Here is a 19,982-nt window from a genome sequence, read left to right on the forward strand (position 1 = left end):
GCACAGTAGTGCAAGCCAGGGCTACTTGTCCTGCACATGCCTCCAACCAGCACTCAACCCTCCTGCTGCACATTTGAGACTTAAAACCCAGTGTCCTACCTGCCAAACAAACTGTCATGTACTCCATAGACGGAACACACACTAAGGTCTATTAGTCCTTTGGGTTTTGTGGCTCGTTTTTCACTTTCAAAATAAATAAGCTGGGCATCATTTCCCTCTAATATAAAGTACAAGTTTTTCCATCTCTTTCCTTTACCTGTAGGAGAGTCAAGCAAAAAGTTACAATACTGTTTAAAGGGAAGTGTAAATTTTGTAAATGAAGAAAACAAAAGTGGGCAGTAAAGTTTTTGCCAAATTGCAAACAGACGAATGATCTACAAGTAATCACACATTATACTATCAGTATATTACATACTCAACTTTATGCAACATGTGGCTAAAACTGGACCCTCTTCAGAGATGCAGGTAGAGATGCAAGTTTCTCTAAACATTTTCATTAATTTCAACAGGATTAAGCAAGTGCACATGAACTGCATGGACATGGAGTTCCAGTCAGTGTTAAAACTGTATCTACACAGTTTGTAAATAATAAATTCTGTGGATCTCATTTATTAGAATTTTAATTAAGAAACAGACTCCTGACATTAAAAAGTTACTCCTAAATTGACCAATGTTTAACAGATTGCATAACAGTATCTTAAAACAGTATGGCTGAAGAACAGAAATGGGAATATGTTATATGCAAACTTAAAACAGAACCATGCCCCAAACAGAACTGTATCTAAGAATTTGGCTGGTTCCACTTGTTTCAGAGAAAACATTCTCTGAACTACAATGGACTAGGACCTTTCTGCAACTAAATAATGCATAAGTCACAGCACCATTTAGAAAAAACTTTCAGCCTTAATTTTGTACTTTGATCAACATAAATCCACCATGGGCCTCAATAAATGAATACTAGCACTGTTTTCAAAAGACCAATCTAACATCCACTTATACTCTGTCTCCTAGATGGAAGAGTGATTTTATTGAATCTGTTCCATATGAAGCTCTATGCATCTCTACAGCTACTCAGTACTCTGGTTTGCACATTTAAAGTCTCTCATATCTCTTCTAGCTAGAGGTTTTAAATTCATTCTTATTTGATTCCTCACTCTATGACATCCCTCTGTGTCTTCTCTCAGAATCAGCCTTCTCAATAGAAGAGATGCTTTCCTTGTTCTGTTCAAAGGGTCTACAGTTTGGGTGGTTTGTTTTCTCAAATGTCCCTTTTATATTTGGCTATATGTAAAATCACACCTTTACTATCTGTAACTTACCCCTCTAGTTATGGTCTCTGTCATTTGCAGAAATTTTATTATTGATAGTTTTTTTTGCTTCCATTAACGTTCATTTTTTTAAAAAGTATAAATGTAACATTTGGCAAGGGACCAGCTTCCTCAGAACTTCAAAGACTTGCTCAGTGGCAATTCTTCAAGTTTATATTGAAATGAGTCAATCTGCTTTTAATGTATTTGTTTTATGTTATGTTAACTGTGTCAGTGTTGGAAACCTAAAAATGTCACCATATATCTTCTACAGCAGAATACATGTTTTAATTTTAGGATTTAAAACATATAACCTAACATGGAATAAAAAAAAAAGCAAGCCAGCTGTGTTCTCCAAGGAATGTACAAATTTATACTATTCTATCCCTCTCTAACCTACTCTATCAGCTAGAATTTAATGAGTTCTATATTAAATACACTTTTTATGAAAATACATTTCAGTTAATGAGTTTGAATGCAATGTTTGACAAAATGCCTAGTTTTTGTTCTGTGCTCTATTTTTTTTCAGAACAACTGTCAATTGACATTTTCACACTGCATGCAATCTTATGTACTTGTTGTTCTATTCAGGTACTACTTAAGGAAAGAGATCTTTCATACTCTTTACACACTTTCTAGAACCTTTCGCCCACTTCGATTTTGTCCTTTCTAGTACCACTTCTATACTAAATTCACAAAGTATGCATGTTCAGCTTGGACAAGAGAACGCTGAGGGGTGACCTCATCACAACCCACATATTACTTAAGTCGGGGGGCATCAAAGGGGGAGCTGCTGATCTCCTCTCTCTGGTGACCAGCAACTGGACACAAGGAAATTAAATGCAGCTGTGCCAGGCAAAGCTGAGTTTGGAAATTAGGAAAAGGTTCTTCACTGAGAGGGTGGTTGGTCCCTGGAACAGGCTCCCAAGAAAAGTGGTCATGGCACCAAGCCTGGCAGAGTTCAAGGACTGTCTGGACAATGCTCTTAGTCATATCACTTAGTTGTAGGTAGACTTGATGATCCTTATGGGTCCCTTCCAACTTGAGATATTCTATGATACATATCTGCATTTTTTTTTTTACAAAAAAAAATTTCATAGAAGTAACCATAACTCACTTTTTTTCAGAAGATAACCTTTTTTGACAATGTTTTTATAAAAAGCATCCTTTGTTTTCCGACGGATTGTATTGTAGATTTCTTTTCCATCCACTGTATCATTAAGCACTTGTTCTTGGTGCTGGTAAACATGTAAGAAAAACATATTTCAAGCTTAGAAATTGACATTAAAAAATGAAGATGAAACCAGGATCATCTTACTTAATGCTACCAACTCACTACTATTGTTCTCTCATGCGTTTTAATAAAGCAATGGATTTTTTCCATACAATACCCTTGCTAAAAATGTAATATAACTATTTCCGTATTTCCAGAATTATGACACGAGAAAAGTTTTCAGTACAGATCAACTTCTACAAAGTAATATTGTGTCTTTCTCATATTAAATAAAAAGCAACATCTTTCACTGTGATTTCTGTTAAATTTATGCAAGTCTTTAAAGATTTATCTAGCTTCTGTCTTCTACCAAAGCTTTTGAGATTGAGTAATCATGGATAAACTCTGAAGCAACAAGCATGGTGCAGATGACAGTTAAAAAGTCACTCAAAGTTGCACAGTTCCTCATTAATCTCATTAGAACTCACATGTCCTAATTGAGTAGAACTCCAGACAAGAAAATAAAGCAGAAACAGGAAACAAAAAAAAGGATAAATTCACACAGAAAATTGTAGCACCTGGAAGAGTAAATAACAAATGAGAATGGCCAAAGGCCAAGCCAAATCTGACCTTATCAAGTAAGCTGATCAGGAAAAGTTCTTTAGCCATAAGAAAACACGAGAAGCAAGACTGTCAAGCAGCAAGAACGGCACTGAGATGAAAAGTGACATATGAACTGGCTTATACTAAATATTCTACTTTTCTTCCTGCTCATATGGCGACAAGAATTATGATTTTGATCGACAGGAGAAAAGTGAGATGAAAAATACTTTGGAGATACTAGTAAGAGTTACACAACCTACAATGGCAGCAACATCCAGATATTTATGAGCTCAAGATAATCTCCATAATGTAACTATGCAAGGAACAGTGCAGAAAACAACAGATCTAGTGACGAATATTTTTAAGTAAATTTCATATTAGACACAGCCAATCAAACTGACCCCAAAAGTACGCAAGACTTTAGAAATTTTTCTTCCCTCAAAAAAACAGAGCATGGTAGTGTATGGAAGGCAGGTAACATGCGACTGAACTTAAATTTCACCACTGACCACTAAATTTTCAAACAAAGTCACAATTATATCTGAATAGGTTAAAAGAATCTGAAGTAGTCTCGCATGAAAAATTAGTCAATGAAGAGGCGATTATTAGTACAGCAACTGTAAGTGCATATGCAAAAACCTAAAATGAAGAAAATTACTGCCACGATTCAACAGGAATGACGGAGCACAAGGAAAGTTACTAGTGAACCTTTTCAAGCAGCAGTCTCAGAATTCATGTTTGCTTTTTGTCCCAACTACATTACAAGCATGAGTTAACAGCAGCAAACAACTGGGAAGCACTGATAATGCAACACAATTAGCAGAATAGTAAGATGTAAGCCTGCTAGTACAACAAGAAAGTTACACCTGTTGATAGTTATCACTAGAAAACAGAAAATGAGAAACTTGAACAGCTGAGTCATTCACAGGAGGACCGAACTATACTATAATATGGCTATGACAACATATTGGGTCTGGCAGGGATGAAGTTAACTTCCATCACAGCAGCCCCCATGGCACTGCCTTTTGGTTTTGTGACTAAAACAGTGTTGGCAACACAGCAGTGGTTTTGGCTCTTGCTGATCAGTACATGCACAGCCTCAAGAGTTTCACCATTTCCCACTCTGCCCCCCTCCTCAGGGTGGGGAAGATGCTGGGAGCAGGCAAAAGCTAGGACAGCTGACGCCAACTGGTCAAAGGGACATTCCCTGCCATAGAACATCATGGTCAGCAATAAAACCATGTGTTTGTGTGGGGGTTGTCTTCCTGGGTGATGACTCCTCAGAAACCGGCTAGGCACCAGTCTGCTTGTGGGTAGTGGTGAGTGATTGCCTTTGCAACACCACACCACCTCCACCCCCCCCCTTTTTTGCTTATTAAACTGTATTTATCTCAACACAGGAGTTCTTTTTGCTTTTGTCCCTATTCTGCAGGAGAGGGGAGTAAGCAAACAAAGGTGTGGGTCCTTAGCTGCTCGCCAGTCAATCCACCACAGAAAATGACATCTATTCTAGGATATTTCTGTGAAGTATTACCCAGAGAAAGGGATGACACAGTACTCTAAATTGTTCTAGTCTACCACATTCAAGAAAGGCGAGCTCGCACCAAAATTGCTGCCAGCAGGGCAACTAGGAGAACATTACAAAGGGAGAGGAACAGCTTTGGTATGCTTAGCTTAGTGAGCTAAGGGAAAACATGAGAAAAGTTCTCTTATTAATACAACAGATCCCACAAAGGGGCATGAATTGACCATAACTCTATTTAAGGAGGAAACTACAGGCAAATTTCTAACCATTGAAACAGGAAAGTTTGGGAACAGAGAGGGAACAAAATATACACATATGCTTTTTAACTAGCTATAAGCTTATGAAAACTCAGATGATGTGGTGTGCTTATTACTGGTAGTCTCTTAGGATGAGCTTCTGTGATGGGGCAAGAACACTCCAGAACGAGCCCTGCAATCTTCCCTGAAGCTTTTCTGGGCATACAGGTTTCTTCTGGCAGAGGAAAAACCCCAGACACAGAAGGCAGGAGGGCAGACTGACATGGGTCTAAGGCACAGCACGGTTGAGCCAGGGACCCTAGTGAAAGGCACACAGCAGAGGATAAACGCCTCAAAGGACAGGCAGAGCTTACCATATTATCTGTTGACTACAAGCCAACCTTTGGTAAGTGAATGCATTTGAGGATAAAAGAAACACACAAGCGAAAACATAAAAAATTGAGATGATGTGTAACTACCATTGGTATCTCTGATGTAATTCAATACAAACTGATTTGATGATGGTTAGGTCTGTGTCTTCAACAAAAAACTCTCAGAAATGGCATCTTACCTGCATTGGAACAGGATCTTTAAGGTAATATCCTTCAACAATCTGTTCTTTTCTATAGTGCTCAATGATGTCAGCAATACTGTTCCAATAAGAAAAAGAGGATTCAAATGTTAAACAGGTTAGTTTTTCCTCTGAGAATTTAGTTTTCCACACAACCACAGAAAACTCTCACAAAGTTTTAATAAAATCAAGTGTTAAATATCATAATCTCATTTGTAGCAAATAGAATTTACTAACATACTGAAGTCAAGAAAGTTCACAACACTGTATTTAGAATGTATTAACTCTAAACTCTACAAAATATTTTCATTAGTTACATAAAATGCCAAATGAGGACACTGCTTTTTCCACATTCAAGTAGCACATGTGCATTACCAGCTCTCCAACCAGGCTGAAAACTGCTATTTCATTGGCAATAATTTTAAAACTCCTCGAGTAACCAAGGAAGGGGAATGGGAGATATCACAAGTGCAAAGCAATTTCTTTCTGGGAGGACAGAAAGAGAGAACAGAAAGGGTTTGTAGCAGAGCCTATACAGATTGTACTTGGAAATCACCGAGCTATCCTGTTAAATTAAATACTCAATTGGTAGCACTCCTGTACAAGGATGCATTCATCCCAATCACCAGATTCAAATTGCAATTGTGTTTGGAAGGCTCAGGAGAGTAGTGCCATATACAAGCTGAAATTCAAGGCATTTGAGTTGCTCTAGCTTATTTTTGCAGTTACTGAAATTTATACTGTAATAAAGAACAGCAATGTGAACATCAATAGAAATTAATCATTTGTATGCAAAATATCAACTTAAAAACCAATTAAGTAGAAAACAAAAATATACTGAGTATGTTTTCTCACTTCATGCATACTTAGCTGTGTGTGCAAAGATAGTCAACAAGACACGCAGCAATTAAATCTTTGACCTGTTACCACTGGATACAGTTCTGTTCAACACAGGAACAGTCTCTGATGCTGTAAAAATAATCTCAAAAACTTTTAAATAAAGCTATGGCAAGACGTCTGCATTCACTTCTCTCTCCCATTCTAAACCTATGAACTAGGGCACACTTGATAAAATAAACTTCACACAAGTATTTTTTTTTCAGGTATGTAGAATGACAAATTAACCTTTCAGTATTACCAAAATAAAATAATTTATTTCAATTTTTACTGAGATGCAATCTGAATGCCATTTTCTGTATAAAAATTTAACCTTTGCCACACTACAGAGAATAATGACTCAGTCATTATATTTTGCATGTTGAATAGCTACTGCCAACATCTTGTAATAAGTAAAACTGCATTATATAATTTTCCTCATCAAATCAAGAATACCTTGACTGACAACTCCTCTCCTTCTTTAGTTAAAGACATCAGTAGGAGTTCCTTAATATAAGGAAAAGGTGCCTAATTTCTTCCAATTTTGTAAAACAGGATGAAGAATAAACTCTGTTGTATTTGAACTCCTTTTGTAGTTAGATTACAATATGGACTAGCACTTTATGCCTTGATGGAGTGACTAATGGCTCGGTTCTGCAGCCCTCTCCTCCCACAAGTGAACTCTATCCAGATGGTCACTTTTTAATAAAAAGTGACCTTACCACTATGACAGCTCAAATGCCTGAACTGAACACTACAGACAGGAAGACACTGGCAAGTACACTAGAGAATGTGTAGCTGCAAGTCATTGCAGTTATCCAATGTGCATAACATCAAATATGAAATGAGACTGACCACAAAACTTATCTATGGAACAGAAAAATGAATCATAGCCTTCTTCAATGTGTAACAGCAAAAAAAAAACCTACCGACACAAAATGCATCGAGGAAGGTATAAATAAGCATGGATTTAAAAAAAAATATTGTTAAACTTGGTTTCATGTACAGAAATAAAGATATGTCTCAATAGTACATTACAGTTGCTTTAATTTTAAAATGCTCAGTATAGGGCTTTGGCTACTTGGATGATTTTAAAAGTATTTCACCATCATGAGCAGTATCATTTTCTTGATACTTAATACAGTGGATTAAGACTTTTTCCAACAGCTGACATTTCAAATAATGAAGAATCCAGAAAGCAGAAATAAGCAACACCATACTATACACTGTTAAATTATAAAAGCAAAGAACTAACATTAAACCCATATTGTTCAGCCCATCACAGTACACAATAATTCACCAGCTGAAACAAAATCATCTTCCAGTCATCTACTAAATTTTCAAATTGTGATGTCTTAAATTCAAGATAACTGGAAAGGTTGGCCCAACCATTTAAAGAGTAAACAATGTTTCTTATCTCCTCCTCTGTCACAGAATCACCAGAAACAAAGAACCCCTAATTTTACAGGGTTTTTTGGAATGCTACCTGTTATGTAGGTTGAATTTTGGAAAGAAGGCAGACAGAGAAAAGGACAGAGAAAATGGCCTGGGATGCTTTTCCGACCACATGGTCTAAAATCAGATTTGAAACGTTAATAAATGCTATCTTACATAAAAACACTGTGAAACACATATGGAAGTTATTCACAGCATGGCTGAGCATGGAAGGCATTTCTGGAAACCACCCAGGCCAAGCCCTCTGCTCAAAGCAGGGTCAGACAGCAATGGCAGGCTGGCCCTTGTTCAGTCACACCCTGTGCATCTCCAAGGAGGGATGCCCTTCTGGGTAACTTGTTCCAGTGTTCAACCACCCTCATAGTAAAAGCCATACACCAGTGATTGCATATCTTCGGACTGAGATCTCACAACAGTTACTAAAATCATGACTGTACAAGGTCTGACTAGGATGGAGTTAATTTTCTTCACAGCAGCCCATGCAGTGCTGCTGTTTAGACATCAGACTGAAATGCTGTGTTGCTAGCACACCTTTGACTATTGCTGAGCCATACTTGCAGTGCTGAGGCTTTCCTTTTTCCCCCCATGCTGCTCCTCTGCATCTTCCCCAGAGGTAGGACAGGGGTGGGCAAGGAGCTGGAAGCAGACACAGCAGGACAGCTGGCCTGAACCAGCCAAAGGGATATACCCTGCCATATAACATCATGATCAGCAATAAAAGCTCAAGAAAAGGAGAAGGAAGAAGGGGATGTTAAAAGGCCTGTGGAGGGGTGACCCCAGCCAGCAGCTATACACCCCACAGTTCTTGCTCGCTCCCTGACCTCAGGACAGGGGAAAAAACAGGAAAAGCAAATGCAACAAAAATCATGGCTTAAGATACTGACAGTTTAGTAAGTGAAGGGGGGCAAGCACACCAGTGCTGCAAAAGCAATCATACTAGCCACCTCTCACAAGCAGACTGATGCCCAGACAGTCTGAACAACACCCACCCTGGAAGATGAAACATCCCTTTTGGTTTTTACTGCTGTGTATATCTCTTTGGTCAGCTTGGTTCTTTGGAAAACAGCAGAAAACTCAACATTGTGCAAGCACTGCTCACAGCAAGCACATATTTGAATCATGGCACCATACTGGATGCTGTAAATAAAATTAACTCCACCCCAGCCAGACTTGGGACAACCATTATGAAATGGCTTTACCAAATTTTTCATGAAAATGTAGAAAGATGATTAATGGAATAATTTGTTATCCATGGAAAAAAACAGAAGTATCACAGAAGTTAAATGCTTTACTGAAGTTCACAGGAAAATACTCCTTCATTATGGAGTCAAAACAATTCCCCCTATATATATGCCATATAGGTGCTATATATTCAGTCCTTCAAGTGGACAGCTAAAAGACTATAGGTAGGCTGTTATGCAGAGCTGACACAAGAGAACGAAATAATGAAAGCAGACCTTTGAAAAGGTGTTATGCCTTTTAACACTGCAAAACACAGTCTGTTGGTCATACTCATCAACAAAAATTTTAAGGAATTTAAATAAAAAGTGGTGGGAACACATGCAAAAGAAACAGGTTGGTAGAAAAAACAAACTTTCCTATGCAGCACAGAATAGAAGATGCCTGAGATGTACCCAGGACCTCCTTCCCCGTGATCGCGCAGAGTAACTTCTGGAATACAAGCAGACATACTGTTGCTTATGTAGGTTATCGTGATTCCAGTCACATGCCCAGATATTCAAAATATCCATGAAATAAAAGATACTTCTTTCATTTTGTGTTTCTCTATTATTCTTAGGCTTCTTTTGTAGGGAAAATATTGGTCTAGAATTTATTGAGACTATGACTGTAATGAGTACTCTGCAAACAGAGCAGATTGTTTTCATCTTACCTTTTACAGTTCTTATGACTGTAACTGGGGTAAGAGTATTAAGTATACTCTACTACCAAGGACAATTTTGTAAAGCTCCAGACTAATACTAGTATCAGATTTCAAAGGAGATACCTTGAGAGCATTTATGGAAACAGCTTAGTATAGAAAAAAACTTATAGTTAATGGAAACTGTCAAACAGATGCATTTAAACGAGAAGCAGCACTTTTTATATCTAAAATTTTCATCTTGAAGACAAACCCTACATTTCCAGATAAGCCACAAAGAACTCTCTGTATCAAGAAATGCTTATAAATAGTTCCATTACCTTGCATAAATTCATGCTTTGTATATCTCTGTTCTGCATTCAACACCCTGTCTGTTGTTCTTCAGCTATCTCCAATTATTCCGTACAACAAAACCACTTTAGTCTTCACATATTTGAAGATTCTTTTCCTACAGTGTTCCCAATTAAATGAACTAATGCAAGAATTAAAAAGTCCACAAAGTTATTCTGTCTTTCCTGATCCTTATTTATTGCCCTCTGCAGTTGATCTTTGTCCTGGTTTCTGCTGTGATGGAGCTAATTTTCCTTCTCAGTAGCTAAAATAGTGCCGTGTTTTGGATTCAGTATGGGATTTGGTATGAGAAGAATGTTGACACTGATGAGTTTAGTTGTTGATAAATCAGTGACATTTCAACTTCCCATGTCCTGCTAGTGTACAGGTGCACAAGAAGCTGGGAAGGAGCACAACCAGAGCAAGAGACCCTAACTGGCCAATAGAATGTTCCATGTCATATAATGTCACACTCGGTATACAGATGAAGGGTGGCCAGGAAGCTGTCTCCACCTCTTCCGGGACTGTGGTTTGGGGATTTTCCCTCCTCTGGGATCACTAGCCGGGAACAGACTGGGCATTGATCTGCAGGTGGTGAGCAATCGCACTGTGCATCAGTTGTTTGTATATTCTATTATTACTATTATCATTATTATTAATTTTATTTCATTTCAATTATTAAATTGTTTTTATCTCAACCCATGAGTCTCCTTACCTTCAGCCCTCCAATTCTGCCCCCCATGCCCTGGGGCAGAGAAAGGGTGAGCGAGCAGCTGTGTAGTGTTTGGCTGTTGGCTGGGTTTAAACCACGACAGTCTCATATTATAAAATTCAGGCAGTTACCATCTTCATTTTGTGGCCTTATTATCTTGCACTGCATACTGCATTACATGTTCGAACTTACAGGAAATTTACCAACCTGCAGCATATGCTAAGTTGGATTGAATGTGAGCCTAGAAGCATAGTAGTAATTCTCCAAAACATGCAACAAAACCCAAAACCTTTTAAAGCCATGCAGATTCTCTTTCACACTGAGGAAGATCTCTGCAAACTAGGTACCAAATTATTAAAAAAAAGTCTAGAAGCATTTTGTCTAGTGGTACTTAACTTTACAATCTTGTTTTCTGTTCACCACCACAGAGACAATCTTCAGATACATGTAATTTGTATACCTGCCATAAGTAATCCAGCACTGTGTTATAAAGTAATGACTTAATGTAGTAACTTTCTAAGGGTATACTATTTAATGCTGCAAACCCATCTGAGAGTAGTAAGAGTTCCACTAATTTGATAATTAGTTTGAGATTGCCTAGGGTTAGGGCTCCTACCCTATCATCCTCCTAATAAGCCATGTAACTAGAGAATGGGCAAAAGAGCATTTACCTTCCTAACATTGCACCTAGCTTGATTTTCAGTGAGGATGTCTGGAGACCAGACTGATAGATGTAGAAGGTATTCAAGCAGCCTGGGTGTGGGATATGCACAGGCTCGTAAGGGTCCAATTGTTTAGCCTCACACCATCATACATTTGCAGTCATATGGAAAAAGTCCACTGAAATTCTTAGTTATGAGACCTCAACATGTTCTCACGACACACCAGCTGATGGATCTCTACCCACTCAGAAGCCAAGCTGGAAGTGAGAAAAATTCTCTATTGGGATGAAGAACATCCTGGTTCTAGGTGAGCAAGTCAGGAAAAATGCTGATTTTGTGAGGCAGGCAACAGCCTCCACCAAAAAGAGAGAGACAAGTTTGCACTACTGAGAAATCTTGCATCTACAACAACTCTGAAAACAAGATTATCAAGGATGGAGCTCTACTGATAGCTTCTCCCACAAAAGGAGAAACTTCTCTCTTGTTATTTCTTTTTCCTTTTGTACAAAGTAGCATTTTTTTTTGCAGCAGTGGCAAAATAAATGCATACCAAGTTTTCTCACTCTAAATGAAGTGATCTGTATTTCTGACCCAACTATCATGCACATATGACAATGTAATTTAATGACCTTTTCCAACAATGAAGGTGTTTTCTCCCATTCCTGTAAATACCCATTCCTATTATTTGAAAACCCTATTGAATGTCTCACATATAATAACCTTATTTTCTCTTTTCAAATATTCAATAATATAAATAAATCTTCCAAGACAACACAGCATTCCTTTAAGTACCGATCCATACAATCCACAATTTAGAGTGTGAAGAAATTGTATTGAAGAAACAAGCTATGCTTAGGCTTCTGCAAGCTTTAAGAACTTCCTCAGTTACAAGTAACTATTAGCAAGTCAGGGAAAATGGTTAGTATGCTATTAAGAAAACTACAGTCTTATAATCATAGCAGTAAATAATTATCAGGAGTAAGTTATACAAATTCTTTACAAAATTATAAAATATGAACAATTCATTTTACCATTAAAACTTACCTATTATAATATCTGCCTCCCATCATAAACTGATTGTTTGATGTTGGACATATTTTAAAACGCTGAATATTTTCACTGGTCCGAAAATAAAGTGAATAATCACCAGGTGTGTTATCTGAAGGCCTCACAAGAAAACTGCACACCTGACCAACTGAAAAGATATTGTAATAGTGTTACTTTTCTTAGTGTTATATATGAGACCTTATCAAATCTATTTCCCAATAATTGGCAAGAACTGCACTCTTTAAGAAATACAAAGTCTACAAGGTAAGTTCCAAAAGTGATCTCAAACTAGGTGAAGTAGTACTAAACCACCAAAATGAATGCAAAATGGTTTAGCTGTAGATGGCAACCTAGTCACATCTTTGCCGCATCTTTACAGGAGCATACAAAAAAAGCTTGAGAGCATGTTTTCAAAAACTAATAATTTCCGTTCTAATAGTTAAAGCATGCTATTTAACAATATGGGTCAGGAATCTTGATGTTTTAATTTAAAGAAATATTTGCTCTATGAAAGAGCTAAAAGGTTTGTAACATATTTTCTTTCAGGTATATGAAAAAAAGCGTATTCTCCACAGCATTTTAATGAAGACATCAATAAGTTAAATAATTTATTACATATATATTAATTTTAAAATTATTTCAATCAAAAAATAAATTAACTGTTCTTGAGAACAGTCATTACTCATAGCCACAATAGCTTTCTTCCAACGTAGCATCCTACCAAGGTAACAACCACAGGGACTGGTCAGACTATGACACTCATACATGAAAGGGAGTTCATAAATAAAAGGAAGTTTTGCCACAGTTTAATATGAATAGGAACACTTTGTGCCATTTCACTACCACTGTATTTCAATGAGAAATACAAGTACCTGTCATCAGCAAATTGTAAGCCTCTTGTTTGGAGATCTTCCCATGGAACCATCTTAACAAAGATGAAGAGAAAAATTAGAAAGCAAGACTACCAGCTCTCTTTTTTGGCTGTGGTGACATCCAAGGCTCTGGCACCTATGAATTGATCTTTATTTAAAAAAGACCTAATACATATAGATGAGATAACCAATGATTATGCTATTCAAGGATTCTGTTCTACCAACAGCATGAAAAAACTAACATTAACAGTTATATAAATAAATTTCAAGAAAAATATCCAACACGAAGTTGATGTTCAAATCCAACCGTGTTTTGAGATGAAAATGAATTGTCTAAATGGTAGATAATTTGATAGGCATTATTTGAAGTCAGTCTCATACAGCAATTTACTTGAATCATGAAATCCAAAGCTCAAACAAGGAGGTTAAACATGGTACAGAAAAAACTCAAACTGAACTTTGTCAGAAGCTGTGGAAATAAAACTTAGCTTTGTTAGACTATTTAATACAAACTGCTTTGATCTCACACCTTGTACCTTCCCAGAGTCCCGTGTCAGAGCAGTGTCCTAAAAAAGTACAGCAGCCTCTGTCCAGTCTCAGCTTTATACCTGGGACTATACAGGACAGTCTGACATGCTACAACAAAACAGCTTACTCTATCCTTTTAAGGAAAGGTAAAAATATAGCCTTTTTATGTATCAGAAAAGAGCTATAGTTCTAACTTTCTTTTTATACTACCTTTAGAGGATAATTTCTGGCTACTGGAAAGTTTGAAGGAATCACTGGTCTCTCCAGGATTCCTCTGAGTGGCACAAGTAACTGTGAACAGAGGGTATCAAAGCTCCAAACATCTGCTATAAACTACTTTTTGCAAATACATAAAATTCCTATATCTGAAGGCATACCTACTTCCAAATTGACTAGCAGAACACTAGCAAACCGCGAACAAACAACAAATACACCAGTGATTTTCTTTCTCCTTTTAAGATAGAAGAAATGCCTCCTCTAGCCACCAGTCTCTTTGAGATTGTAAACTGGTCAGAGAAAAAGCAGCAAGTGCAAATATGGCAAGCAAATGGAGGACACAGGAAATAAGCCACTAGAATTTTTTTTTAACTTTCTTTTGCCACTCATCTTTACTACTGAAAATAATCTCCCAACAGCTTGACATGTTGATTCTAAACTGTACTCAATCTTTAAAAATTTCAAGTATTTAAGCAAATAGAAAAAAATCTTAGTCCTCTGGCTTTCTCTTTAAAGCTTAAGTGTTATTACATGAAGCTAACAGAGACAAGCTGTAATTATCACACTCTCATTTTTCTAATGGTACTTTGCTCTCTCTCCAGCATTTATTGTTGTGCAGATCTGAAAAAAAGGATACCTCTAAGGCAAGCAATATATTCCAAGAAATACTTCATTGTGCATATTTTGGCTGAAAGTGATCATACAGGGACTTATCTAAGATTTTAACACTGCAAAACCCATTAGCAATAGGCATACCTATTACAGGACTCTCATGTTAACTATCCATGCATCTTCAGCAGCTAGTATAGAAAAAAGTCTTGGGATGCAAAAATAAATCTCTTTGGTTTACCTTCCCAAAAGCTGGGAAATGTAACAGCTGAAGTTTAAAAACAATTATGATTGCTTTTAATAACAAAACAAAAATCCTTACATTTTGCCTTCATGTGGATCTTCTTCTCTTCCCTAATGAGAAAATTAACATATTAAAGTGCATGACAACATTACAGCTCAGTTTAAAAAAAATAAACTTCATAGGTTAAGACCATCTGTAGAAAAAAGCATTAAGAAATCTGAGACATTTTTGAACTAAAGGGCTTATTGCAGTTCTATGGAAAGAAGTTTTCCTCTTCATTCGCTAAGTGGAAATTCAGCCAAAATATGTTATTTCAGAGGATTGCTTCTGTCATATCTCAAGTCCTTCTTTAGAGGTGGTAACTTTTTAAAATCTCAGCTTTCGTAAGGTTAACTTAGCCACTAATATACCAGTCTACAGATCAATAGTCTAGTACTGCCACTTCAATTTAACCATTCACATCCTGACATAGATCTGTGAGAAGCATTTGCAGGTAACATTGCTATTAACAAAACACTTGTACTGTGCAGGCAAGTATTATTGAAAATACTTAACAATATTTGACTTCAACGCAATGCTGAGCTTGTTAACAAAAAATATTCTTCCCCCCCACCCAAAGTATATTCAAACTTTTGTTCCCCTACATTAACTGAATTATCTGCAGGTCACCTGGTTAGCCTCTTGAGCCCACACAAGCCCTCTTAGTATAGTTAACTCATCAATACATTTTTTAATCCACACTTCATCCTTAAAAAAAGAGAAAGACCTACCACAATGCAAAATTTAATTCCATACAATTTGTAAACATTTCATGGGAAATATAAAAAAGGAATGTAATTGAGTAGCAGATTCTTCACCAGTAGAGTTGAGTTTATGAAACTACCCAGTAAATTTACAGTACCTTTCATTTGTACTTCTCTTTGGACAGTAGGTGAATAAGCACTTTTCTGATACTGAATTAGGCTTAAAGGTCTGTCATACTATTTTAAAACAAGTAGATCCAATTACTAGTTTTAGAAAAGTACATAACTAGAGAACAGGCAATTAAATGTCACTAATTTTTATTCATTTCAATATCATTTCACAAAAAAACCTCATTAATTTAAGAAAATTGAATATAAAAATTACTTACCACTTCTTCTACCAGATCTTCTACAATAAGACCTTGCTCATCAGTCCGTAGGTTTGTAACCCACATCCAGCCATCCTCCAACTCATTATGGACAATAAACATGTCTCCTTTAAGGAAACTAAAGAGGGTTACAGTAAGATTTAAATCAGAGATACAACCATAACATAAAGTTTAATGAATACATTGAATCTTAAGTATAATTTCTGCAAGATATTTGAGAAAACCTGTTTGTGAAAAATGTGTGAATCAATACCTCAAATACATCATGTGTGTTTTTCCTGGCGGTGAAATGGCTACTATATATGAGTATTTATACTTTTGATTTACATTTAGTATCTAATACATAGTTCAGTTCTGTCAACAACAAAGTGTGCTAAGGAGATATAAAACAAAAATAACACAACAACATTGAAATATACTAATATTGTTCTTTTATCCAGATCGACCAACGCAAGTAAAATAACCAGATATACTGTTAATATTCTGTAAGAAAATAATACTCCTTTATTCGAAAACTAATCTTGTCCAATTTTAGCCTGTGGAATCATCTACTCTTTATGTTCTCACATATGAAGACAAGTGCTATAAAGAGAGTACAGAACAGTTACCAGAGAAGCCATGCAATTAGCTACAAGAAAAGCATAAGTAAGGAGCATTAATATGTCTAAGGGAATTTTGTTTCTGGAAGGCTAGTGTAAGTTACTCCCTAAGCATTATGCCAAACTCCGGTCATATGAAATCCCTTCACTGTAGAACAACAAGACTTCTCAACCAAGTTTGATGATGCATCAGGGTACAGGAAATAGCAATAAAGTATTGAAGCTCATTAACTACTATTGCAGCCCAAAATTACGTAGCAAATTGCTATGGCGTTTCTCTCATTTGAGGTAGGCTAACAGAAAAGGCATTAACTTGAGCACAAAGCAAACAGCAAGAATTAAAGAACAAAAGGCAACAAATCACTATTGAAAACACAAATTCAGCTGCTAATGAACATAAAACCTAAGAATGGGTGACAGACAGCAAGAGCACCCTCCACCAGCTCTATTACAAAGAACTGTACCTTCAGTTACTGCATGCAATACAGGCTGAAATTAACCCTGTAATACTTCAAACTTTCTAAATATTAACTATGATGTTAAAATTTCAAGTCAAGATTCTCTGAAATGCAGTCTTCAAGAGCATATTAATTTGACCTAGAACAAACCTAGAACTCTGGTGTCAGCTATGCCATGAACAGAACTATTTTAGCCATGTGGATCTCAAAACCCAAGCCCAGAACTTCGCATTTTAGCTGTATCCTAAAAGAGGGAGAAAAAGTATAATTTTCTACAATTTTTGTTTTGATAGCAAAGTAATAAAATGCTTTTTCCTTTTAAGTTGGTAGATGCAATAATAGGAACCTTTATTTGCAATATGCAGTTAGAGAGTCCCTTCCCCGTCTTACCACCTTCTTCTCATCTGCATAGAAAAACATAATCTCATAAACAAATATCCTCACAGCATTCTTCAAAGAGGTCAGATAGGACTGGACTGTGAGCCTTGGGATGAATCTTCATCCCAATGAGGACATAAATCTCTCATAGGCCTTTCTCTGTACCTTAGGCTAATACACCCAAAAACAAGCCAATGCCCAATTCAATTGGTGTGTTAAATCAACTTATGAAACCCATACTGTCTCATTTGGAGATCAGAAATCACTATATATCTCTCTAAAACCTCCTACTCTTCCATCTGAAAAAAAATAATTCTGACATTTCAGGAAAGTAGTATCAATTCCAAGTAACAAGCACATGCTCTTCAATTGGATATGGCACTGTTGGTTTTGTTTCCTTTCCACATAGCATCTCATGAAAATGCAAGAAAGGTGAGGTGTACAGACAATCCCGAAGAAATTATTGAGATATCAATGTTAGAAAGGAAGTGAGTAACAGTTAACAGAAAAGTATGAGAATATGAGAGATAGTCTAGAAATTTGGTAATTTTTAAAGATGTTAAAATTATGGGAGATTACACATTTAAAAGTATCATTTGTTCAGTACAGACTCTACAAAGGGAGGAAGGAAAGGAAAGGAAGGGAGAATTATTCTTGCTCTATTGATCTATTTTATGAACAGGGAAGCAAAGAGACCTTAGAAAAAATAGTTACAATGTTTCTAAGCACAGGTAAGAAAATTAATGCTAGAACATTAAAGGCAAAGATTTTTTTAACATTGCTCCTTTTTTCTTATTTCAAAGGAGGCATTAAATACTCTATTCTTCCATTTGTTAGTAGTAGTAGTCAACGCTGACATTCTCTTTCTAGTGGTCAGAATTCATTTGGCTTGAACTATTTACCTGCTGTTAGTTAGTTCTGTGGCAGTTCAGGAAAAAAAGCCTAGCTCATTTATTTCACACACAGGAGACATTTCTGCACAGAATTCTTTCATGCACAAATTTATTCTCTTGGAGAAAAATTCAGAGCTTTACAAAACCTACTTCAAAACTACAACATTACTGATTTTATTTCTATAAACCTAATGCAACTTCTCTTACTACTAATACAAACAAATATACTGAAAGTCTTATTGCTATTTCCAACAAAGAAACAAAGGCATCATCCTTTAACCTAACTATGTGAAGTTTAAGATGCAACTGGACAGTATCTGCATATGAAGACATACTTAAATCATTAGTATTTATAAATACTCTTGAGAACTTCACAACTGCTGCTAATATTAAAACATACCTTATTTCATCAGTTTCTGGCACTTTGGTGTATGGCAGAATTGCTCGAACTCTCCTTCTGTCCTCCACAGGCTACAATATAAGAAAAGAGAGCTAAGATGATACTTTTACCTCTTTCTTGTGTTAGAATCCTTCTCCTCAGTGCTACACTATTCTGAGGCAAGGGACTGTTACCAGTTTTCAATTTTCAAAGCTCAAAAACATTGAGAGCTAAAAAAGTATAATTCCTACAGTTAGTTACAACAGCTCTCATTTTGTTTCATCTTCTAGCGTGACAGATAACATGTGTTTACCATCTTCAAATCATTACCAGTAAGATTAATCCCATAAAATTATAGTTTTAAATTTTCTTCCACATAATGTGGAAGTTTCCAGAAGTTTTAACATTCAGTAACATCTTTATTCGGGTCTTGGGTTTTGTTTTGGGGGGGTCAGAGGGGAAGCACAAGGGGGGCATTATGCACTGTTTTGTTTCATTTTAGTTACTTATATTAAGGACAGGCATGAGAAAGAAGACGCATTTTCAGAAACCTTGGTTATTTCCAGGATCCCTATTTTGAAACTGTTGTTAGATACACAAAATATCACTGACCAGTAGAGGTTACATTACAATGGTGCTCTTTACTAGCCAAGAACTGCACATTTTCTTGTTTATCCCTGTCTACTTGCAATGCTGTAAGTACATCTGGAGATAACTGCAACACCTGACATCTAGCTTTCTCATTACATACTTTTATTAAATAGCAATTTATTATTTTTTTAATCATTACTTTTTATCAGTAAGAATGCATTTTTATATTCCTTATAATTCAACATATGCTGAGCCTATGCAGAACTAGAGGAAACTTTCTGTAACGTTTTTTTCCAAAGAAAACTATGAATGATGATTAAGTTACTAACATTTAAGTAAATGACATAAAAATTTTACTACTTGCCTCTGGAGGTGCTACTGGAAATAAGAGCTTTTCCCCTTTCAGCAAACAGGACACATGACTGTAATAACCAATTAGGTCTGAGAGTGAAGCAAAACGACGTCCACCAATGTAATAGTCTCCACACATGGCAATAATCCTGTTAATAAAAAGAAGCTTGACTTAAGAAAAATTTTTGCTACCATTGTTTTTTTAAGAAAAAGGAAATTCGGATAATGTTTAATTTTTAAAGCACTGTCTACATTCAGCAAAATGCAGTATTACAAGCTCTCTACAAACACGTAAGTAAAACTTAGCTAATTCGTA

At 36.3% G+C, this 19,982-nt stretch overlaps 1 protein-coding gene across 1 annotated transcript in view; it reads right to left on the reverse strand.

The window, feature by feature from the left end:
* RASA1 (RAS p21 protein activator 1) overlaps positions 1-19,982 on the reverse strand; it is a 70,501-nt gene that overhangs the window by 31,050 nt on the left and 19,469 nt on the right. Inside the window, exons 3-11 of the mRNA XM_042788141.1 lie at positions 19,680-19,815; positions 18,746-18,816; positions 16,018-16,135; positions 14,964-14,995; positions 13,289-13,341; positions 12,414-12,564; positions 5,456-5,534; positions 2,425-2,545; positions 100-256 (exon numbers count right to left, since the gene is read on the reverse strand). Of these exons, the coding sequence (XP_042644075.1) occupies positions 100-256; positions 2,425-2,545; positions 5,456-5,534; positions 12,414-12,564; positions 13,289-13,341; positions 14,964-14,995; positions 16,018-16,135; positions 18,746-18,816; positions 19,680-19,815 (918 nt within the window). The remainder of the gene's footprint in view (positions 1-99; positions 257-2,424; positions 2,546-5,455; positions 5,535-12,413; positions 12,565-13,288; positions 13,342-14,963; positions 14,996-16,017; positions 16,136-18,745; positions 18,817-19,679; positions 19,816-19,982) is intronic.

The sequence above is a fragment of the Tyto alba genome, unplaced genomic scaffold (assembly GCF_018691265.1).
Source record: "Tyto alba isolate M040663 unplaced genomic scaffold, T.alba_DEE_v4.0 Super-Scaffold_13, whole genome shotgun sequence".
Classification (NCBI taxonomy): Eukaryota; Metazoa; Chordata; class Aves; order Strigiformes; family Tytonidae; genus Tyto; species Tyto alba.